The sequence below is a fragment of the Leguminivora glycinivorella genome, chromosome 12 (assembly GCF_023078275.1).
Source record: "Leguminivora glycinivorella isolate SPB_JAAS2020 chromosome 12, LegGlyc_1.1, whole genome shotgun sequence".
NCBI lineage: Eukaryota > Metazoa > Arthropoda > Insecta > Lepidoptera > Tortricidae > Leguminivora > Leguminivora glycinivorella.
Window position 1 is genome coordinate 24,054,442 of NC_062982.1, and position 25,543 is coordinate 24,079,984.

Here is a 25,543-nt window from a genome sequence, read left to right on the forward strand (position 1 = left end):
GCTCCGGAGTGGGAGCGAGACAAATCTAAACATGCATATCTCTGTCTCGCTAACACACAGTCTAAACATGCATATCTCTGTCTCGCTAACACACAGTAGCGGCGTGCAAGTGCACTTCAGAGCTCTACCACGAGATTTCAACGTTTTATAATACGTTACTCGATAGTGTGAACGTCAACGAAAATGTATGTTATTTTTGTTATAAATAAATAAATATTACAGGACATTCTTACACAGATTGAGGAGTCCCACGGTAAGCACAAGAAGGCTTATGTTGTGTTGTAGAAATAATTCATGACCCAGGAACAAACATCTGTGATCATTACACTAGTAAATGCCCTTACTGGGATACGAACCCGAGACCGCGGCTTAGCAGGCAGGGCCACAGCCCGGTAGGTATTAAATACGCTATCCATGTATTGTATCGTATACTAAAAAGTTAAAAGCTCATGAAAAAGGCTCATTATAAACCTCGTAATTATCATTAATAGAAAAATATTTGTAAAAGTTTTCCAAACTGCATTTTACGATAAATTTTGAAACAGTACGAGATCACGTCAAAAATCTTATTACATAAATACTTAGTATGTATATCTTAACAGAGCACAAACATTAAGCAATAATAATAAATTAATATAATAAATGCACGTTTTACGCGATATCAGTAATGTATAATAATTTATATGATATGATTAGGTAGTCTGACGGTTGGAATAACATGGTATCATCGAGTACGTTATTTCTCCAATTATGCTCGATTCGCAAAATCAACAAAACAGGTATATAAAAGAGACTCGGAGAAGTATTTACCTCTTTTTCATTTCATTATTACTTCTGAAGTGAAACAACTATACTTCGTTTCTTTTAAGATTAGAATTATCTGTCAAACGGGTAAACAAAGAAGCAGTGGTCGTAGACCTTCCTTCGATTTCGGCCGATACCACTGATTTCTTGGAACTTATGTACATAGTATTATAAGTTATAAGTTCCAAGAAATCAGTGGTATCGGCCGAAATCGAAGAAGGAAGGTCTACGACCACTGCTTCTTTGTTTACCCGTTTGACAGATAATTCTAATCTTAAAAGAAACGAAGTATAATCTAATGCGACTTCCAACTGACAGCGTTAAACATTTAACGCTCAGTGTTGCCAACTCGAATTTTAAAATACTCCTTCCTATTTTCATTTCCACATTACGAAGTTTCACTTCTTCCGAGCGGAGGAACTCCACGCACTATTTTCTTTTTTTTAATTCGTCGACAAATAGTCATTACTAATTGTGACGAAAACATCAACAGCGAGTGACAATGAAGGAATGTGTATCACGAAACTTCCGAAATCTTGAGAATAAAGATAATAATTATTCCAATACACATTTAAATTAAAACAAAAAAGTAATAAGAAATATCGCGCGACTAACACTTCAAATTAAACTATTAACTTTACGATTAAGGTTCAATTTAAAATTGACATAATTTAACGATGATACCATATATTTACATAACTTACTATGACTAAATTCCACATTGCACACACATTTCTCAGAAAAACATATCTCGGGCAGTCATCTTTTCAAGAGGAACATTTAACTCGAAGTATTTCAACTATTCACTGTTACCTTCGTTTCTCTTCGTCGTAACTTTTCAGTGATCTTATCTGATGAACCATGTGTAAATCTACTGGCAGTTTGGGCAGCTCGTTCAAGTCTACATTTGGCAGTATTTCTGGTGAAACTGGTGAATCTATACTTTTACAAACTTCCTTATCTTCAGCCCTTAATGTAGCTTTATTTAAACAATCTACTGCTTCGCGCTTCTGTCTTGATTTTTCATTATTTTCTATAGTATTTGGTTGTTTAGCATCATTTTGAATATGTATAGATTTATCTACAACTTCTTGTTTGATTTCTTCTGATTTGATTTTGTTTCCATTCATTGCGAGTGGTAGCGGTACGTTTAGTATACTTGCTTGAGCGTCCGGTTGTGTCTGCGCATCCTCACCTTGTTTGTAAGACTGCGGTTCATCTGGTGAGTGCGAATGTGTCTTTTCAACTAGAACTTCAGAATTTAGTTGGTGAGCTTCGTGTATAGGCACATTATTGTTGGATGGTATCAATGGCTGCTTATTTTCCAATGGGTTATTATTTTCTAACACAGGGTTTTGAACTATCGGTGCAACATTAATAACTTCTTGCGGTTTATTTAGCTCTATGTTCTTATTATCCGGTGCAGCATTATTACTTTTCTCTATATTAACATTTTGTACTGGTGGTAGGATATTATTGTTATTTACATCTACCTTTACTCCACTATTCTCCAAAACTGTATCTTGAGATTTGGATGGATTAAAATTTTGTACAGGATTTTGAGCAATTGGTTTGTTTTGTTTCACTTCGTTTACGCTATTTTGTACTGGTGCTATTTTTACTTCAGGAAGTTGTGCAGCAATATTATTGAGTAAAGGCAGCGTTTCTATCGGTTTGTCCTTAATTTCTTTAATGGCTTCGACGGCCACGTCGGCTATTTTCTTCACGGCTTCATTGGCTGTATTTTCAGGCTCTATTTTCCCCGCTGAAGGTTGTTCAGAAACAGCACTCAAACTCTGAATCGCAACATTAGCTATCTTTTGTATACTTTCCACTGCAATTTTCTTAGCTTCGTTTTTATCTTGCTGTATCTCTTGTTTTGTCTTGATGATGTTATCTAGGATTTCTTTCTGCTCTTTGATCAACTCTTTCTGTTCCTCGCCGTGTTGCTTGATGGTCTCCGCTAGCTGCGCTTGCTTGAGAAGGTCAATTTTCTGTTGATTGCTCATTTGTTTTATTTCTTCTTTCAAGCGAGAATCTATCTTTTGCACCTTGTTGGTATCACCGTTGGAAAGTTTTTCTTCTGTTATTTTTAAGTTCTTTGGATGTGTTTCAGAAACTCTGTCTGTGTCGGGCTTGATTTCTTTGAGTACAGCTTTTTCTTGCTTCTGTGCTATTTCAGGCTTCTTTTTGACAATCTCTGCGCGCGGAGGCTCCTTGGGCGCGTCGTCAGGCTGGGACTCCGGCGGGACCGGGTTGGGAGGTTGAACTTCAGAGTCTGCCACTTTTTCTTTGCTATGCTTTGCATCTTCGTCTGAAACTTTATTGATATCGACTTTCGGTGCTGCCTTGATCATACCTGGTAAAAATAAACGAACAGTATGTAAAGTATGTGATGATGTTGTACTCTGACGTTGTACTGTTTAGCGGTAAAATGGCTTATATGAAATACCTCCGTCCTCGAGCTGGCGCGCCTGGAAGAAGTCCTCGACGATCTTGTCGATGCGCTCCTGGGTGATGGTGTCGTACTTGTCCGGGGCGTTCTCCGCGGCTTGCAGGTTCGCGTACGTGCCCAGGATCATGATCCCCAGCCCGAGGATCAGCACCACCTGGAGGACAATACAAACAACCATTACAAATACATATTTATTTATTTATGACATATGTGGCAAAACGCGCAGGCAAGTCGTCTAATGGCGATTACTGCCGCCCATAGACACCTGTAACACCAGAGGAGTTGGAAATGTGTTGCCGGCAGTTTTTTGAAGGTGTAAAAGTCATATCGGCCCAGGGTACGGCGTGGCACGGCCAAATGGTAAGACGCTTACGATAATATTGTTATCGCTCTTCTGCATTGGCGCGACAGAGCCAGATTGCGTTCAGGGTGGCTAGCCGAATGGCACAATCGCTCACGAAACGAAGCGCTAGTAGATATCTATCTCTATCGCGCTTGCGTATTGGCGCGACAGAGCCAGCGGCGTATCGCTTTCGTTTGGCGTCGGAGAAATGCCATTCGGCTACTGGGCCTGGTCGGCGTCTAGCGTCAACGATTGCCATTTTGGCCGAGCTGGCAGAAATACCACATTGCATCTTAAAGAACCTTGGGTATGCTTTACAAATTGAAAGGCAAGATGGTATTTTTTTTTATTAAAACAAAACAGTATCTTCTAATACCGTTAAACATTTTTATGACATGGTGGACGGTTTCTTTCTAGCTACTTTAAGTACCAGCTCTATGTTGGATATGAGCAGAGAGATAAACAGCCCAGATGCTATAACATCAACTTACCTTAGCAAGAACCCTTTCGTTAGTGTTCTTAAACGTGACATTAACAAAGCACGCAGTCGGGAAGACCACACAGATGAGTACTCCGATGGTGGAGCCGACCAGGCCCAGCACCAGCTCGATGTTGGGGATGAGCAGCGAGATGACGAGCGCGGCGGCCACGATGGCCACGGTGATGGCGCGGAAGGTGGGCTCCGGGATGGAGTGGTTGATGATGTGGTCGTGCTGCGAGGGGTGCACCTGCCGGTATTACAATCACGGTATAACCACAAAATTAAAATTTTGAAAAAAACCCCGACCGCGACATAGTGGACCGATTTTCATGAAACATGGCTACGAACACTCCAGACTAACTCAGCTTTCAAACAAAAAAAAACTAAATCGAAATCGGTTCATCCGTTCGGGAGCTACGATGCCACAGACAGACACACACACAGAGACAGACAGACAGACAGACGGACGGACAGACACGTCAAACTTATAACACCCCGTCGTTTTTGCGTCGGGGGTTAAAAACATATCCCACATTCTTAGTTCACACTTCCATATTTTTTAAGTTACAAAAACTAAAATAAACTCCAAAAGGGTGCATTAACTTCTGTTGCTAACTATACAGTCAAGCCAGTTTATTGAGTGGAAAGAGACGACACTACAGTGTTGCCATTTTTTAACTTTTTTGCCACGCGCTACATAATCATAATATTGTATATTGCACCATGGTAAAAAGTTGTTATAAAACATAAAAAATCTCATGGCCCCAGTAGGGTGTTGTAAATCTTATTTTTACAAATATTTTAATATTAAAGTTATTACATAACTACACTACACGCACACAGCACACACACACTGATGACTTAGTGATCTAGAGGGAAAATTATTTTAATGTAAATTCGAAAACAATATCATTCCATGTCTAAATAGTACTCATACAATCATATGCATTAAAAATAAGAAAAGAAAATTAAATAAAATTTATTTATTTCGGACAATTAAAAATCCATATCACATTACATTATAAGGACTTATTACTCTCATTAGGCAAAGAAAATCATTATACAATGTGCCATTTGCTAGCTAGCTAAAGCATAAGGAGTATAAGGACGAGAAAATTTCATCCTTATGGTAAGCGGTAATGACCATTTACTTAAATACATTAATAATTTCTTGACCTCACCTTTCTGTAGAGGAAAGAGTACAAGCTGGCGCGGCAGGGGAAGATGATCAGGGGGAAGCTAAAAGCGAGCGACATGACGAACCCCAGCTTGATGACGTCACTCGCCATCGTCGGGCTTAAGCTCATCAGGATGTTACCTGGAAAAAGGGAAATTACAGTAAATGTGCAATTGTACGCAGGCGGAGCGGGAGTTATAGAAAAATCGTTCGTTTTTGTGTTACTTGGCTTGAAACTTATATCATATTTTTACTTTTTTTGGCCTCAGAAATGCGTGGTTGAAATTATTCGGTTACCTCACAGAACTTAATTTAGATAGAAGAAACAAATTCATATATTTGTATAGGGGCCGAGCGTGTCAAATTTTGTACTGAAGTTGATTCTTGCCTGTAATTTTAAATATGTCTCAGGCTGTTGATTGTTCATAATTTTTGTGTTGTTGCAATTTAATATCACGTAACGAGGCATTTTTTATGTTTTGGTTGACTTCAACTTACAAAAATTGACGCCCGAAAGCTGCAAGCTGCGAGTAAAGACGGACAACTCAGTGGATTTCACTGAGTTCATTTGACACGCTAAGTAGATACGTTTGCTTGATCTATGGTTTATATGACATCTGTGGGTTACCTCATGTTACACCGTGTATAAATTGAGGGAGATAGATATTACATGACAAATAATTTATCACCGCCTTCTGAAGGAAACCTGAATATTTACTCAAGTGAAATACACAAAAGCAGAAAATAAACAACTGTTGATAAATTACATGCATATTGTTTGATATACATATTTAATCGTTTCACATAGGTATCATAAAATGAGACAATGTTTTTCAACGTACCTAAAGTTAAGTTTTGTATAAAGTAAGAAAAACGAATTGAAATCATTATCACTGATTTAAACTTTCACGATTATTACACATATTTTTTTTATTAAGTCCCGATTAAAAAAAAATATGTGAAATCATTATTTCATTTTTTTTACCACTGTAATTCGCTTGAATTTTTTTGTCCGTAATAAAATTTTAAAAGTCGAATTAATTTAATAATATTCTTAGCGTTTTCTTTTAGCGTCATAGTTACTCAAGAAATAAAATATTTAAATACAATGAATGAATTTATATAGAAAACTAGCTTTTACCCGCGGCTTCGCCCGCGTAATAAAAGTATTCTTATTGAAACGTTTACAAAAAATAAGATTTTCATTTGGATCCGTAGGTTTCTTTGTAGGTACATCTGTCCGCGATTATTTCTATTAAGGTAAAGCGGGGCAATTTTCGACTGGGGGGCCATTGTAACTGATCTATTTGCTGTACGGTCAGCCAAGAAAGTGGTATCCCACTTTTCGACTCTATTGATCGAAAAGTGGTAAAGCACTTTTTTGGCTGACTGTACCTTACACATATTACTATTGTTTTAAAAGAAATTCTTGCAATGATTGTAGAATTGTTACACAGCGACCACAGCGTAGGTAGTAGGTACGAATATATATGTATTTTACCTATATAAATATTTATACTGGGGAAACTTCATACAACCCACATAGCCAGTATCTCGACGCTATGGTCGGTAGGGTAAAAAGTACTTCCTTGCATTATCGCTTACAATTTTTTCCATTTTGCTTATACATATTGCAAACGTAAACATATAAAAGGCAAGCAAACAACGATCTTCTTACAGCACATTGAATGTAATAGTTATTACGGATGCCGGATACTCGCCGATGCCTACTTACTAATCCCTTCCCACTGAGCCACCTGCATTTTACACTGCCTAGATATCGATTGCCGACCGATTATTCCGACCCCAATCCCTATTCTTATCCCCGTCCCTATCTCTATCCTTGTCCCCGTCCCCGTCCCGTCCCGTCCCTGTCCCCGTCCCTCCCCTATCCCTACCCTATCCCTATCCCCGTCCCCTATTCCTATGCCTATTTCTATCCCTAACCCTAACCCTATCCCTATCCCTATCCCTATCCCTATCCTATCCCTATCCCTATCCCTATGCCTATCCCTATCCCTATCCCTATGTCCCTGTCCCTGTCCCTGTCCCTGTCCCTGTCTCTGTCCCTGTCCCTGTCCCTGTCCCTGTCCCTGTCCCTAACCCTATCCCGTCCCCGTCCCCGTCCCTGTCCCTGTCCTTGCCCCTGTCAAATTATCATGCTAGGAGGTGAACTTTGAAAATTCCTTTCTTAGTGCTCCTCTACACCATATAAGGAACCTATGTGCCAAATTTGAAATCTCTAGGACCAGCGGTTTCGGCTGTGTGTTGATATATTATGTCAGTTAGTCAGTCAGTCAGTTTCTTCTTTTATATATTTTTTGATATTTAAACCCCATTGCACTACAACAGGGGAGAAGGTATTTCACTTTCGCCTCGTTAGATTTTAAAAACGTTGTATTTATCGTGATCAGCGACCCAATAAACCGTAAAAACGATACCCATATTAGTTTTTTGACTTTATCACCCCCTTTTCACCCTTTTAGGGGTTAAATTTTCAAAAAACCTGAAACACGTCTATAGTCATATGTTTTTAGGATCCCTCCTGTGAAGTTTCGAATAAAACAGTGAAACTAACATTGTTTCCCCATACAAACTTTGAACCCCCATTTGACCCCCTTAGGAGGCGAATTTTGAAAAATCCTTTCTTAGTGCTCCTCTACACTATATAAGGAACCTACGTGCCAAATTTGACATCTCTAGGACCAGCGGTTTCGGCTGTGCGTTGATATGTCAGTCAGTCAGTCAATATCTTCTTTTATATATTTTTTTGATATTTAAACCCCATTGCACCACAACAGGGGAGAAGGTATTTCACTTCCGCCTCGTTAGATTTTAAAAACGTTGTATTTATCGTGATCAGCGACCCGATAACCCATAAAAACGATACCCATATTGATTTTTTGACTTTATCACCCCCTTTTCACCATTTTAGGGGTTAAATTTTCAAAAAACCTGAAACACGTATTTAGTCATATGTCTTAAGGAATCTTCCTGTGAAGTTTCGAATAAAATAGGCAAACTAATCTTGTTTCCCCATACAAACTTTGAACCCCCATTTGACCCCCTTAGGAGGTGAATTTTGAAAATTCCTTTCTTAGTGCTCCTCTACACTATATAAGGAACCGACGTGCCAAATTTGAAATCTCTAGGACCAGCGGTTTCGGCTGTGCGTTGATATGTCAGTCAGTCAGTCAGTCAGCTTCTTCTTTTATATATTTAGACTAGCTTTTACCCGCGGCTTCGCCCGCGTAATAAAAGTATTCTTATTGAAACGTTTACAAAAAATAAGATTTTCATTTGGATCCGTAGGTTTCTTTGTAGGTACATCTGTCCGCGATTATTTCGATTAAGGTAAAGCGGGGCAATTCTCGACTGGGGGGCCATTGTAACTGATCTATTTGCTGTACGGTCAGCCAAGAACCTTACACTGTTTTTTGGCTGACTGTACCTTACACATATTACTATTGTTTTAAAAGAAATTCTTGCAATGATTGTAGAGTTGTTACACAGCGACCACAGCGTCAGGTACGAATATGTATGTCTTTTACCTATATAAATATTTATACTGGGGAAACTTCATACAACCCACATAGCCAGTATCTCGACGCTATGGTCGGTAGGGTAAAAAGTACTTCCTTGCATTATCGCTTACAATTTTTTCCATTTTGCTTATACTTATTGCAAACGTAAACATATGAAAGGCAAGCAAACAACGATCTTCTTACAGCACATTGAATGTAATAGTTATTACGGATGCAGGATACTCGCCGATGCCTACTTACTAATCCCTTCCCACTGAGCCACCTGCATTTCACACTGCCTAAATATCGATTGCCGACCGATTATTCCGACCCCAATCCCTATTCTTATCCCCGGCCCTATCTCTATCCTTGTCCCCGACCCCGTCCCCGTCCCGTCCCTGTCCCCGTCCCTCCCCTATCCCCGTCCCCTATCCCTATCCCTGTCCCCGTCCCCGTCCCCGTCCCCGTCCCCGTCCCCGTCCCTAACCCTATCCCTAACCCTAACCCTAACCCTATCCCTAACCCTATCCCGTTCCTGTCTCTGTCCCTGACCCTGTCCCTGTCCCTATCCCTATCCCTAACCCTATCCCTATCCCTAACCCTATCCCTAACCCTAACCCTATCCCGTTCCTGTCTCTGTCCCTGACCCTGTCCCTGTCCCTGTCCCTGTCCTTGCCCCTGTCAAATTATCATGCTAGGAGGTGAACTTTGAAAAATCCTTTCTTAGTGCTCCTCTAAGGAACTTCCGTGTCAATTTGAAATCTCTTGAACCAGAAGTAAAGATAAAAACTAAACCTATACTTATGACTATTTTGGATATTTTAACCCTGTTGCTCAACAACAGGGGAGAAAATTTCTTTTCCACCTCATTAGATTTTAAAATCGTTGTATTTATCGTGATCAGCGACCCGATAAACCATAAAAACGATACCCATATTGTGTTTTTGACTTTACCCCCTTTGCACCCCTTAGGGGTTAAATTTTCAAAAAACCTGAAACATGTATTTAGTCATATATCTTTAGGAATCCTCCTGTGAAGTTTCGAATAAAATAGTCAAACTAATCTTGTGTCCCCATACAAACTTTGAACCCCCATTTCACCCTTTTAAGAGGAGAATTTTGACAAATCCTTTCTTAGTGCTCCTCTACGCCATATAAGGAACCTATGTGCCAAATTTGAAATCTCTAGGACCAGCGGTTTCGGCTGTGTGTTGATATGTCAGTTAGTCAGTCAGTCAGTTTCTTTTTTTATATATTTTTTGATATTTAAACCCCATTGCACTATAACAGGGGAGAAGATATTTCACTTCCGCCTCGTTATATTTTAAAAGCGTTGTATTTATCGTGATAGCGACCCGATTAATCATAAAACGATACCCATATTGTTTTTTTTTTTACTTTATCACCCCCTTTTCACCCTTTTAGGGGTTAAATTTTCAAAAAACCTGAAACACGTCTTTAGTCATATGTTTTTAGGATCCCTCCTGTGAAGTTTCGAATAAAACAGTGAAACTAACATTGTTTCCCCATACAAACTTTGAACCCCCATTTGACCCCCTTAGGAGGCGAATTTTGAAAAATCCTTTCTTAGTGCTCCTCTACACTATATAAAAAACCTACGTGCCAAGTTTGACATCTCTAGGACCAGCGGTTTCGGCTGTGCGTTGATATGTCAGTCAGTCAGTCAATATCTTCTTTTATAGTTGTGAGTGCCCCGACCCTCGACGAACTGGAGGAGAAACTAAATGTGACTGGTGCAGCAGTTTCTAATTGGTTCACAAATAATGGTCTGATTCTAAATATAAAGAAAACACACCATATGCATTTCAACCTCTCAGGGCGGCAAATTGGTAACTTGTCGGTATCGATCAATGGTGACGTTATTGATCAAGTCACAAATGCAACATTTCTGGGATTCGAACTCGATAAGGGTCTAACATGGAGTCATCAAATAGAGAAAGTATGCAACAAGGTCGCAACAGCATGTTTTATATTAAAACGCCTAGCACGATGCCTCCCAATGGAAGTAGTTCGATCGTGCTATTTCGCGACTGTGCATGCGCACCTGCAATATGGAGTCGAGCTATGGGCAGCGGCTGCCGGTTGGGACAGGGTATTTCGTCTCCAAAAACGCGCAGTAAGGACTATAGCGCGCGTACCCCAAACGGACTCTGCAAAACCCCACTTTAAATCGCTAGGCATTTTAACCTTACCGTCACTTTTAATACTACAAATGGCAGTGACTACGCGAGAAGAGGTCACTGCAACACCCGAGATCGCGAATGTGGCCCCGCGCAGGTATGCAACCCGTAGCGCCTGCTCTGGGAAACTGCCCCTTGTGCCTCACAAACTGGCAAAATCTAAAAAACTTACGAACGTCATGGGCCGTAAAGTACTAAACCATCTTCCAGATGATATTACAGGAGCATCAAGTGCACCTATTTTTAAGACAAAGCTCAAAAAATGGCTTCTCGAACAGGCGTTCTACGATCATAGGGAGCTATTCTCTGTTAGTTTGTAGGACAATTAAATAATAACAGTGTTATTTCATTGAATATGCCTAGTCTTAAGATTATGTATTTAAATTAATTCCTAATTTATAATATGTTGACTTGTAATTGAACACTACCAATAAAATGAATATGAATATAAATATGAATAATATATATTTTTTTGATATTTAAACCCCATTGCACCACAACAGGGGAGAAGGTATTTCACTTCCGCCTCGTTAGATTTTAAAAACGTTGTATTTTTCGTGATCAGTGACGCGATAAACCATAAAAACGATACCATATTGATTTTTTGACTTTATCACCCCCTTTTCACCCTTTTAGGGGTTAAATTTTCAAAAAACCTGAAACACGTATTCAGTCATATGTCTTAAGGAATCTTCCTGTGAAGTTTCGAATAAAATAGTCAAACTAATCTTGTTTCCCCATACAAACTTTGAACCCCCATTTGACCCCCTTAGGAGGTGAATTTTGGAAAATCCTTTCTTAGTGCTCCTCTACACTATACAAGGAACCTACGTGCCAAATTTGAAATCTCTAGGACCAGCGGTTTCGGCTGTGCGTTGATATGTCAGTCAGTCAGTCAGTCAGTCAGTCAGCTTCTTCTTTTATATATTTAGATAGATATAAATTGATTACACTACACGCGACATAATACGTTTACATAGTTTGATTATAGGCTTTTATCAACAATGAACGGAATTTAAATAGATTAACACATTCACTAGTAGATACTATCTAGACAAAAAATGGCGCACTACGCCATCAGAAACCGGTCGTAATTTATAAACACCCACTAGTATGGCGACGTCCAGCGGGTTCTCCGGCATCTGAGCAAAGTTTACGAGTGCCAGTCGGGCTCTTGGTTGCGGAAGTGTTCAATAAAAAATGGTCACTGACCTGAAATGTCGTGTTTATTAAACGCGATGTATCCAAAGAGGCCCAGCGTGAAGTACACGGCCGTGCAGATATTTATGGCGTTCTTGGTCACCACGTTCATCTTCTCCAGAGACAGGGTCGGCATAGATTCGAAGATCTCGAATAATTGTCTGGAAAAACAACACGTGGTTAATGCACATGCTAAAAAGCTTTTTATCTTTTCAATTTAACGTTAACGGGAGTTGGGAGCTCCGCTTGGCATCTAATCTCAAGGATTAACGAAGGTTTTGTGAAACTGATTGCTGTCTCGACCTTCCTGTCCAGAGGAAAATAGACGTTATTGGATTTTAGGGTCAGCTCACACAGGAATGGCACACGCGCGGATCCAGGGGGGGGGGTCATGACCCCCCCTGGAGCCTAGGTTGGCCATACAAATAGACCACGTGACCCCCCCTGGGGCCTGGGCCTTTACCATGTGGCCCCCCCCCTGGGCACGATGCTGGATCCGCGCTTGGAATGGCAGCGGCCGAGAGTGGTCGGCAGCGGGCCAGCGGCGAGCAGTAGGTGGCAGCGGATTCATAGAGAAGATTTGTTTGAGAAATTATTAATCTAAAATGCACAAAACTGGCAAAGGCAGAGAGTAGGGTACTAACGTCTGGCAGAAGAGTGCCATAGAGAAGATGGGCACACACTGCAGCACACCTTCAGGCTTCCAGTGCTCCACCATGCCCCACTCCGATGTTAGGAGCTGTGACGTGGCTTCCGATATCACCTGCAATACAATCATTGTTCACTACACTTATATTGACTTTCTAAACTGAAATAGATACCATTACCAATACACAAAAAAAAGCGAAGGCAGGAATAAAACACCGGTCTCTACCACCTCACCTAACTCACCTTTATAACCAAGCAGAAGTAGAAGCCGATGGTGGCCGCGGAGACATTGCTCAGGCTGTCCACATTCCTCAGGAGGCCGAGGGGCAGCACGCACACCAGCGACACTATCACCATTATGGAGGTTCTGTAAATCAGGTCAGATGCAGAAAATTTGGTAAGTAAATATGACCTTGTGACTATAACTTGACTGTAGTTAAAATAAAATATTTTATACCATGAACAAAATAAAGCATCAGATAATTATAAGAAAAACATGGACAGAAGATATTTTTAAATCTAATTTCTGTTAAATAAGTCAGGTAGGAAAAAAAAGTAACAGAGTTGATGTGACGTCACTCAATTCGATTTCATATAAATTCAATATTAAAAAGTCGTTCAAAAACGTTTTGACAGTTCTTAAAAAGAAGTTGATTTGACTAGGAGGCAAGTAGCCTATTCCATTCCCCTTAACTACAAAGTTAGATCGATCCCTCCTTAATTCAGGTGTAGATATTTTGCAGATGTATTGAGGTGCTAGGGGACAATACAATGTCAAAAATTCAGAGCTAATGCTATCAAATACCACCATTTTATAGTCTAAACATTATTAAAGCTCTCACCTGAGTATATCACTCTGGTTGATATTAAACATTTTGGCAATGATCTGAGGCCCCAGGTCCCCGACGACCACAAAGTATGCTATACAGGTGCCCATGAGGAACCCGATGATGCCCAGCTCAACCGCCATCTTGCCTGCCGACCCAAACACGTGGAATGCTGGAAAATAGGCAGAAGTTTAGTATATTGCAATAAACTGTAAAAAAATATATGAAAGACAGATACAAAAGAAGTTTCTCAATAATAATACCATCACCAGCTATTTTTTACTTCATAAATTTTATTTTTTGTAGAAATTACTCTGCAACAGTTTGTCCAAATCTGGGAAAATCAGAGAATGGCAGTTGTCTTGTCACTATCGAAAAATGAGAAGCAGAATCACATTTCTCCTGATAAACTATAAACAAGATTCAAAAACAGAAGACTGACACGAGATTTCTCACAAACATTGACCATAATTTAAATTGACTTTTTATTATGATAGGAATAATTGGTGGGAATTGTTGACTAACCCAGGAACTCGAAATTTCTCCTCCGAGCCAGAAGAGCAGACTTGAGTAGAAAGTGACAGCAAAGCCTGGACACGAGCCCCATCGACAGCAATATCAGAGTAGCCAATAACACTCCACACTGAAAACATTCAGCAGGTTAAATTTTTGTTTTATGTGAAATCATTAGAACTATTAAGTACTTTATAGTTCGTAATCATAGAAAAACTAACTGATAGCAAAATCTATCAGTAGATTTGATTGCTTATAACGTTTTATGCGATTAGGCACGTATTGTATGGTAACTAAGGAAAATAAGGAGATTTCTCTGTTCTTACTTACTTTCTGAAAACAAAACGGCATAGCCAGGATGCCGACACCTATAATACTGTTAGCTAGCGTGATCGACTGGCCTGTCGTGCCCATGGTAATAGAATTATTTTCTTTTAGTTAGAATTAAATAAAACGCCTACAAAACTAAAATAATATACGACCACATCACAATAATGTTTTGACACTAATGACACTCAAGGATTTTGACATTTGTAAAAAAAACTTCTAGTAATAGACAAAGTAGACCCACAGTAGTATAAGGCAATAAAAGATATTTAATTATATGTATAGTAAAAAAAATATTTTCCGAAATATTCTCTCCATGCATAAAATTATGAAAAATATAATAATATTTTGGAGATGAAACTGATTGAAAATGTTCAATGTCAATAAATTGGTAACGACAACGACACCCAAAAAAACTAAAATCATAAACAATCTCGATTATTTGGCGCGCTGTCAATTTGTGCACACATTTTACAGAGATAAACAATTAAATACGTGAATTAAATAAGATATTAATATCCTTTGTTTTAATGATCATAGGTCAGTGCAACATATTCTTCTAAATTGTGTCCTGCTTCCCAAAATGCACGACACTGCCTCTTGTTTCGAAACTGTAACTCCGGATTCATGGCTCGCAAACGAGCAAACTTGGAAAGAAAACCTGCTAAAATTACCTAACTGGTATCAGGTAATCTATCTTCTACGATTTTACTTTTAATTTAAGTCAGGACAATAGTTTTTTTTTTCAACAATTACTGTGACCTTTGGTTAACCTTTTCAGATACCCCTTATAAACTCGAATGCCTCTCAGAACCTGCCCGACGGGACGCTGGTGCGGTTCCGCGGCATGATCCAAGACATGCACAACCCGGAGTTCTACTTTGAGCAGTTTGAAGTGTACAACTCGGAGACTAATGAGGTTAGGAGCAAGTCGGGAAAATATCGGGACACTGCTAATATTCTGGTAAGTAATGTAATTGTAAAGACAATGTTTTTAATTGAGTAATGAAAAATACACAAAGACGTTTTGCCAAAATTTGTCCCTTATCCTTATAGATTTAAAAGAGTAGATTAGTTTTTAACATATTTATAGACCAGATAACAATTTTCAAAAAGTTTTATCTATATTTGATGGTTATTCTTAGGTTTACCTTCACCTTAGTGTCAATTTTTATTGTTAATTGTTTCAAAATCAATGCTTCAATCTACTTACAAGAAAATATACTTAATTTATATAATTGTAATTGCAGGAAAATGAGAAAATCAACTATGCAAATAACCTTCAGAGTGCACAACGTCAAACAATGGTTGTAGTTTCCATGCCGGGCCTAAATGAGTGGGCACAGCAACTTGAGGACCGGCGGAACCACTTAAACCACCTGAAGCAGCAACCAAACACTTCCAAACGTCTCACATCTTCCACTAAGCTGAAACGGAGCTACGATGAGACAGAGGATGATGCAATGGAAGTTGTAGAGGAGGTTACGAATAAGGAGCCTAGGACTAAGGAGACGGAAGCTGCAGCAGCAAATGTTGTTTCTCGGGAACATTTGTTAAACTTCCCACTGCCTGATGTTGCCAGCCAGTCTTGTATAGTTAAGGTGAGTTATCTTTATTGGTATCGATGGAGGAGGCCTTCACCCAAAAAGGGTCTAATGCACCAGCATAATTAAATAAAAAATAATGTAGAAAAAAAATGTAATAGTGCAATTAGAATAAAAGGCTTTTTTATTTTATTTATTTTATTTTTTCTTTATTGGTTACATATCTATATCTGTGCCACTCCCAGTAGGCCCAGTATTCCGGATTGTAGGGAGTTCATATGACTAGTCAATGTAGACAACACCAAGGGGGGGTGCTTACATATGTGTGCATTGTATAAGTTTCATTATAATGATAATCTTTGCCTAGTGAATTTCTTATCAGATTTTTTAATTAAACACACATACTGGAATTGCTAAAGAATCAATTTCCTCAAACATACATAGTTTTTTATCGTTTGCAGGTATACACAGAAGATGACCAACTAAAGCTAAACGAAATGATAGAAGTTGTAGGATTCCTATCCGTAGACCCAGCACTGTCCGGCGAGTTCCAACCGGAGAGTGACCCTCTGGTCAACCCACATAGTGAGAACGAAGTAGAAGCTATCACACACAACCCGCCGCCCAGCCTTGTACCGAGATTGCATGCAGTTTATGTGAAGAAGTTAGAGCATTGTAACCCACTAGTTGAAGGAGAGTTTGATCAAAGTAAGTTTTTGATTAGGTAAACTTGAAAAGCATGAAGTTGAATTGAAGAGTTGAAACATTTTCATAGCCATCACCCTTAAATTAGGGTGTTACCAAACCAATCAATTGATATTGATCTATGGCATTGATGAGCAATTGTTTGGTGTGGTTTGTTTGGTAACTATGAATTTGATGATTAATTGATTGATGACCCTAGGAGTCTTAGGACAAACACAACCCTTAAATAATATCTATTGAAAAGAAGATAAACCTGTCTTGTTTCCGTCCAAAGTACGTAAGTTATTTTGTTCTGTTTTCAGACACAGTGTTAAGAGAGGCCAACACAGCGCGGGAGCATTTACTAAAGGCTCTCACAGAACTACTGCTGGGAGACAAACTCGCTGCCGAATACCTCATATGCCACCTCATAGCCTGCGTGTAAGTTTCTAAAACTTTTGATCCCACCATTAAACGATTTCTCTTCGACTATTTCGCGTCTTGAGATGCATTTTAACCCTTTGAGCTCTAAGAAACTATGTGTTATGGGGGTGCTGACAATGTACCTTTAAAACTTCTGAGGTTTACATTAACTCGCTTGGTGTGTGTGTGGATTGAGTGAGCACCTTCCGAAACTAAAAAAAAATATGCTGATCATTTAGTAAAAGTTCCAAAACAATTGTAAAACGAATCTCTGAATTTGTAAAAAGATAAATCAAAAGATACAGCCATTAACATGTTCTCACTCAGTTATCACAAACTACCAACGAAAACAGTGAATATATTCATTTAACATATAATATTTATATACTAACATTTAGTAAAAAATAGGCCAACCTACCTCTATAAATATTAGATCACCTAGTGACGTATTTAATTTTTTACAAATAGTTTCTTATGCTCACTCAATCCTCACACTTTTGAAAAGCCGAATTTTGATGAAAAAAATAAGATTTAGACCGCTATTATATGTGTATAGTTTAGTAAAAGTGAAATGGGAATTTGTAAAATACAAAACGAACCACTAACGTGTCAGGTTTTTTTATAATAAATTTTTGTAAGTGCTCACTCAGTCCACACGTTTTGAGAAAGTTAAAAATGTAAATATCTTACGATTTGTAGCACCTAAGACACTCGAAAGTACTTCAACATTTAGTAAAAATTTTTACTAAATATCCACCATCTAATATTTTATATTCGTTGTCTGGTTTTAAAGATATTCAGACATAACTTTTCTCATACAAATGTATCAAGTAGGGTGACCACACTATGTCGGCTCCTGATTTTCCCCACCTTCCCATTGTCATATTGAGATTGGGGAGTTTCGTTCAATTTTGATAATAGTTTATATTAAACTAATACCATATTAATTCTCCATCTGCAAACTGTTTTTAGGTTATGTTCTTGGCCTAGTGATGATGAGTATTGTGTAATTTTTATCGACGTCAGGATAATAACCATATCGACATCTATATCGCTCGTGCGTACTGGCGCGACAGAGCCAGACTAACTGGCACGGCGTTTCGTTTTCGTTTGGCGTCGGAGTAATGCCATTCGGCTACGCACGCTGTAAAGCTGCTAGCTAACACATGACCGTACGAGCGCCGTACCGCACCAAGGTCATCCATATGGATGCTTGCTAGCTTGTAAATGGGAGCGAGAAATAGTTATTATTTTCTCGCTCCCACTTACAAATCCGGTACGCTCATCTGTTAGCACGATTAGATTACCAGGTTCTGGTTTCTTACTAGTGAAGTATTATATTCTTTGTTTCTTGCCAATTATCATTCATGTCCTTTTTAATGCATGAATGTCGATATGGTTTTTATCCTGACGTCGATAAAAATTACACAATACACATCATCACTAGGCCAAGAACATAACCTAAAAACAGTTTGCAGATGGAGAATTAATATGGTATTAGTTTAATATAAACTATTATCAAAATTGAACGAAACTCCCCAATCTCAATATGACAATGGGAAGGTGGGGAAAATCAGGAGCCGACATAGTGTGGTCACCCTACTTGATACATTTGTATGAGAAAAGTTATGTCTGAATATCTTTAAAACCAGACAACGAATTTAAAATATTAGATGGTGGATATTTAGTAGTAAGATCATAATATATATGTAATGAACTATTCATAAGAGCTTGTAACTAGGCCTACATGAATAAAGATATTTTGAATTGAATTGAATTGAATTAGTAAAAATTTTTACTAAATGTTGAAGTACTTTCGAGTGTCTTAGGTGCTACAAATCGTAAGATATTTACATTTTTAACTTTCTCAAAACGTGTGGACTGAGTGAGCACTTACAAAAAATTATTATAAAAAAACCTGACACGTTAGTGGTTCGTTTTGTATTTTACAAATTCCCATTTCACTTTTACTAAACTATACACATGTAATAGCGGTCTAAATCTTATGTTTTTCATCAAAATTCGGCTTTTCAAAAGTGTGAGGATTGAGTGAGCATAAGAAACTATTTGTAAAAAATTAAATACGTAACTAGGTGATCTAATATTTATAGAGGTAGGTTGGCCTATTTTTTACTAAATGTTAGTATATAAATATTATATGTTAAATGAATATATTCACTGTTTTCGTTGGTAGTTTGTGAGAACTGAGTGAGCACATGTTAATGGCTGTATCTTTTGATTTATCTTTTTACAAATTTAGAGATTCGTTTTACAATTGTTTTAGAACTTTTACTAAATGATCAGCATATTTTTTTTTATTTTCGGAAGGTGCTCACTCAATCCACACATACACACTCGCTTGCACTTTGATGTTTGTGTTTACGACAGCTCTCAAAATGTTAAACTAACTACACGCGGCATAATTATGCCTTGCCACGCATTTTGTGCCAAACTTACTTTGTCAGAAGAAAAGCGATTATAAATGCGACAATGCCTATTCGTATTAATGAACCTAACAACGACAACCTAAAAACACGATCTAATCTAACGCTACTCATCCTACTGATTGCGCCAGTATAGTTTTTTTTTCTCCAGCTACCTCCGCCAAGAGACGCTGACCCTGGGGTCCTTCTGCCTGAACATCTCGAGCCTGCCGACGCGCAAGTACCCGCAGTACGCGCGACAGCTGTACGACATCATCAAGCAGTTCGTCACCAAGAGCTACTACTTGCCCCTCACAGTCGACAACATGAATACTATGGCGCTGCTTCCCAAGTAAGTAGTACATATTATAAATCAATAACCTAACCACAAAATTAACATTTTGAAAAAACCCCCGACCGCGACATAGTGACCGATTTTTAACCCCCCACGCAAAAACGACGGGGTGTTATACGTTTGACGTGTCTGTCTGTCTGTGGCATCGTAGCTCCCGAACGGATGAACCGATTTAATTTATTTTGTTTGAAAGCTGAGTTAGTCGGGAGTGTTCTTAGCCACGTTTCATGAAAATTGGTCTACTATGTCGCGATCGGGGTTTTTTCAAAAGTTTAATTTCGTGGTTAGGTTAGGTTGTTTAACTTAGAAATTGGCATTTAGCACTTTTCAGACTAATGTTTGTTTTTTTTTTTTTTTAGAAAAGACTATGAATGCAACCGCCTAACCAGCGGCATCCTGCAACTGAGCAAACACACGCACCTCGTCCTCGACGAGACCCGGATGGAGCAAGGCCGCCTCGACGCCGCCGGCGTGCACAACATATCCGCCCTCGGCAACTTGATCAACACGCAGAAAGTCAAGTACGACTTCAAGTACTACCAGATGGACTTCGAGTCGGATGTGGCTGTGTTGATACTTTCAGAGGGGAAATCGTTATTACCGGTACGTTTCATTTTTGCTTATTTTAGAACATGTGAGTTCAGTAGAACTTCAAATATGAGTGTGGCACAGTAAAGAAGTAAGGGCAAAGCAAAGTCATCTGTAATTTTAAATAAACTGTCCTTGTAAATCCTCGTAAGACTTGTTCTGTTTTAGACAGACCTATATTCAATCCTCATCCGATCTGCTCCAATGTTTACCGGCCAATTATCTTCATAAATCCCGCACCTTCCTCAACCTTGACGTTGGCGGAATCTTTGACAACATTGATAGAAGCAGTTTATAAAATAGGTACTGTTGTAAGTAAAAAAGTAAAATAATGACCAATTTTTGTTGCAGAGTGACTATCACGTCCCACTCCGGCCCGAGGAGTCCTCACTGGAAATCTTCGACGCCATCGTGGAGGCCGCCACCTACTACCTGAAGGAGGACATCATGAACCTCATCCGCGCCTACCTCACCAACCTCAAACTAGTCAAGTACACCATCACAGAAGATCTGAAGGTAACTAGTTTCTGGAAAAGCTGCTATGTTCTAACCAGTTCATTAAACACTTTATACAGGGTGTTTGGCACATGAACCGACAACATTTTTTTGGGGGATTTGTGGTGTCATTTCCTTCCATTTTGTCCTTGGAACCTTGGTCCTAGGAGTCACGGTTTTGGAGATACGATTTTTTACTTTTCTTCCTATATCATCCAAAATGTGATATTCGAAGCCCCAAACTTTAGTCTTACAAATTACAGCATCAAACGTGCTCGTGGGCCATGGTCATGGGCCTTTTTATTACAACTAAGCTGAATTTAAATTTAACCTAATTTTAATTGAGAGATTTTGTATGAATAAGGAAAAAAAGTCGTATCTCCAAAATCGTGGCTCCTAAGACCAAGGTTCCAAGACCGTAAATGAAGGAAATGACACCACAAACCCCCCAAAAAATGTTGTCGGGTCATGCGCCAAACAACCTGTATAAATTATTGTGCAATATATCATTATGAACTTTAACAGAAAAATCTCGTTGCTCAACTACATGCAAGTAGGATAATTAAAAAAAATCAGATACCATAGAAGACTGCTCACTGCTTCCATAGTTAGTTTGTTTCTGCTCCCTGTTAATATTACTATAAAATTGTTACAGTTTGTAGAAGACGACTTCATCGAGATGCGTCGCAGCTCGACCACCGACGCTCCCGTCACAGCCGACGACCTGCACCGGCTGCTCGTGCTGGCCCGGCTAGTCAGTCTGTCGCGCGGACACGACACGCTCAACAAGGACTGCTGGGACACCGCCAAGGCCATGGAGGCCGAACTACAGCACCGGCTGAAAAATAGAGTGCCTTCGATATAAAAAATAAACTGTTCGAATCTTTAAAAGATCATTTTGCGAAACTTTTTTTATTGCATTTTTAAGCATGAACCAGTGATTTATTAAATGTTTTTATTTTTTGATACCGTCTTTAAACGTTACACATTTTACCTGCCCTTCCGTTTCCGTCATCGTCACTAACTTTCACAGAACGCACTTTTGCCTACAGACAAAACGGCACTGCCAGAGTGTAATTTTGACAATGACTTCAATGATCTGAAAAAAAACCTCATTTTTGTGCTTTTTGTCATACCTCTATTCTCCCTGTTTTTGTCAGACACTGGAGATTTTTGAATTTACACAAAAAAATACTTCTTATAGCTCAAGTATTACGTGCAAGCTACAGGCCCTGCGTGCAAAGTAGTAGTGATTCAATTTTTTTTCCTGGTAACTATATCACAACCTTGTCAAATTGTTGTCAATGTCACAGTGACGTGTAACATTTTATGAGCGATTATTGATTAGACTAATGAAGTGTATTTTAACTTAAAAAAAAGAGTAAAACACTCTGATAACACAATGTCCGTTAAAAATAAATCTTCTGACAGTGCCAACAAAGGGAAAGTCACAGAATCTGTTTGGAAGAAGATTTTCGAAGCGAACGCAGAATGGCCCGATAAGGTTAGGATTCCGATCACGGGATTTGTAATTTTGTGACAAAAAACATACTAACAATGTCCTATAATGTATAATTAATGTTTTAGGATGAGTTCCTCGACGTTATTTACTGGATGCGACAAGCCATCGGCATAATTTTGGGGTTGTGTTGGGGGTTACTCCCCTTGAAAGGATTCCTGGGATTATTATTGTAAGTAATCATTGTCCCAAATTGATTAGCGTCTATTTAATTGGGTTAGATATATCCTGTTAATTGACTCTATGAGTTGTGCAAGATACTGTAAGAAAAATGAGATAATTTTGTATTTGTTTAAACCTTACAAAGATTGATATCTTTCCAGTTCATGGCAGGTTTAAATGGCTTACCTGTGTATTCTTATCTCTCCAGATTTGTGTTAGTGAATGCTGCGGTAATATACTTCTATGTGAACAATTTCCAAAACATAGATGAAGAGGAGTATGGTGGTATGTGGGAAATAACTAAGGAAGGATTTATGACGTCATTTGCTGGATTTTTGGTGAGTTTATATTTTGTTAAAGTATTTTTTATTTACTTAAACTTTTTTGCACAAACTAACAATAAAATTATACTATATCAAAAGAGACACCAATACCCGACTGAGAGGGCACCACTTAAAACTACAAAAAATCTGCATGTCAAACAACAGGAACAAGCTACCAGAGGAAGTAGTCTCAGCACCCGACATCAACAGTTTTAAGAACAAATTAGACAAACATAATAATATGAGATAAACCTAGAATATGATACCAGGATACAGGCCATATCAGTTGTTTTTTCAACTGCCTGCCTGAATTATATAAATAATAATAAAAAATAAACTTAACTTAAGAAGGAAGATAAATAAAAGTAAAAATAATAATAATATACCTACTTTACTAAAAATAAAGATTAGTATTTCTTTTTACTGTAGAAAGTTATTAACTTCAGCAAAGCTTTTTTCTTGGTACTTAAAACATACAAATGGCTTCTAATATTGACAAATCTGTTAAAAATCTTGTGATTATTTTCAGGTCACTTGGATAATCATGTACACAGGACTCCACGGCAGTAGTTTATGAGGTTCACCCGTGTGAAGTACAGACAGACAGACTATGTAGTCTAAGTACAAGTATTGTTAGTAGCTTGGGAAGACAATATGTTAAAGAGTTTATACTTGAAGATGTGTTGTAATGGTAAAATGTGCAAACGGCAAAAACTGTGTAACTCTAATGTATTATGCAATGAAGTGTAAAAAAAAAATATCATAAGTTGTTAGATACCTCGCATGTGAGCGTGTTTAGTAAAACGTCCCACTTTGTCGGTTACCATTAAGGCGAGAGTTACTTGTATCTTTATATAAATAAACTCACAAAGTGGCTTTATAGCAATCAACAAAGTGGGATGTTTTCCTGTACACACTCACCAATGATATCAACTACTTCTATGATAAGTGTATATTAGAGCAATCTACATTTTATCTAATTTCCTTATTCTATTTTCTGTGCTTTGTTTAAGAATGATCAATGTTGATAGTTGCAGAAAAATGCAGAAAAAGTACTAGTTTGTGCTACAGGGGTTTTCATATGGTTTCTTTTGGATTAAAAATGTAGTTTGGTTTCATTCAAAGCAGGCATTTATTTTTTTGAATGTTGGGTGGTATAAGGAATGAAAATTATGATTGGAATTGATATTACTTCATATTTAAATCTATATTATTTGATTGATTGGAGCTGCTAAAATAAGCTTTCAAAATTCGGAGGTTGAAAATGGTTAATGTAAATTGATATTTAATGAGAAATCCATGTTGTACTAGTGTACATATTAGCTACTCCAAAAATCAGTCAACCCTGTGAGTCACTAATAATAATACTAAAACTTTGTAGGCATATTCTAAAAATTTTACTTGTAAATGGGACACTTAAAATATATTTCTACCTTTGATAAAGTGCTTTTGATAGTTTGAAAATGCTCAGTTGTCATGCCAAGTTCTATATGAAATATGGTGCTCCCATAGATCGTCACTACCAAAAATAGTTGATGCAAACTTAGCACTAACCACTTTTTAAACAGGCTACTCTTGCTCATGAATCCTAGCGTACATGCATCCAATTACAAATATTTCAGGCTGTTACTAACAGAATCAATGTAAATAAATATATGAAGAGTCCATCTATTATATTATTTTGCCTCTCAACTATTTTATCCCAGAATTTGCATTAATTATTTAAGCAGAATATCATTGTTAAGTTTTGATGGGAATTTTATATAGCCATCATGGATTGTTATTTCTCCATTAGCTATTCACACTTTCATTCTACATGCAGAGTTGCAGACTATTATTTGTACATCATAAGTGGCTGAATTTATTTTTGTTCAACCTTCCTTCTGACAGGCGTGGTTGGCTGTGGCCGTCACCGGAAAGTCTCGCCGAGGCTACAGCCAACAGCATCACCAGTGCACATAGAGGCTTATGCGGGACTCAATTTTACATTATTGTGCATCTGGCGACTGGGACAGGGCATAATCCTGCTCCGTCCAGCAGGGTTAACAATAGATTCTTAGGAATCTTAAAAATATGGGAATAAAATGATTGTCACTTGAATTGTAGAGTGGTAGCAATGTGAACTTTATATTGATGCAATAATGAATGTATTTCCTTGTTTCTAATATTATTAAGCCCGCGAGGCCCTGTGTTTCCAGTATGTTTCTAAGAACAAACATGGTTGATTTAATAAAAGTTTTTATAACTTAACATTTTTTTTATTAATCCATAATACCTAATTATATTTTTTTTATGAGATAGGCGGCAAACGAGCAGACAGGTCGCCTTGCAGTCAACGATCACTGCCGCCCATGGACACCCGAAACACCAGAAACTTAAGATGGGTGTACATACGCTCTTTTCTTATGTGTATGTTTGTTTATGTGAGGTTTGTAATACTTAGGAGACAAAAGAGCACATGCATGTTGGCTAATTGGCTACTGATTGAAACAACGATTGAGGTGCATTCTTATCACAATTGATACGC

General features: G+C 38.3%; 3 protein-coding genes across 3 annotated transcripts; 2 read left to right on the forward strand and 1 right to left on the reverse strand.

The window, feature by feature from the left end:
• Positions 1-1,091: 1,091 nt before the first annotated feature.
• On the reverse strand, positions 1,092-14,678 carry LOC125232054 (putative sodium-coupled neutral amino acid transporter 10). The gene is made up of 10 exons (XM_048137667.1): positions 14,504-14,678; positions 14,186-14,303; positions 13,676-13,832; positions 13,077-13,200; positions 12,830-12,948; positions 12,198-12,346; positions 5,265-5,401; positions 4,094-4,330; positions 3,257-3,413; positions 1,092-3,163 (listed from the first exon to the last, which is right to left on the reverse strand). The coding sequence occupies exons 1-10, from the start codon at positions 14,585-14,587 to the stop codon at positions 1,614-1,616; spliced, it is 2,832 nt and encodes a 943-aa protein (XP_047993624.1). The 5' UTR covers positions 14,588-14,678; the 3' UTR covers positions 1,092-1,613.
• A 279-nt stretch (positions 14,679-14,957) lies between these two features.
• On the forward strand, positions 14,958-21,978 carry LOC125231788 (mini-chromosome maintenance complex-binding protein). The gene is made up of 9 exons (XM_048137362.1): positions 14,958-15,188; positions 15,282-15,464; positions 15,751-16,101; positions 16,506-16,752; positions 17,052-17,169; positions 19,747-19,926; positions 20,289-20,532; positions 20,869-21,033; positions 21,668-21,978. The coding sequence occupies exons 1-9, from the start codon at positions 15,084-15,086 to the stop codon at positions 21,875-21,877; spliced, it is 1,803 nt and encodes a 600-aa protein (XP_047993319.1). The 5' UTR covers positions 14,958-15,083; the 3' UTR covers positions 21,878-21,978.
• Positions 21,979-22,330: 352 nt separating this feature from the next.
• LOC125231701 (respirasome Complex Assembly Factor 1) lies at positions 22,331-25,266 on the forward strand. Its single transcript, XM_048137234.1, has 4 exons — positions 22,331-22,516; positions 22,600-22,703; positions 22,902-23,031; positions 23,546-25,266. The coding sequence occupies exons 1-4, from the start codon at positions 22,415-22,417 to the stop codon at positions 23,591-23,593; spliced, it is 384 nt and encodes a 127-aa protein (XP_047993191.1). The 5' UTR covers positions 22,331-22,414; the 3' UTR covers positions 23,594-25,266.
• Positions 25,267-25,543: the final 277 nt, after the last annotated feature.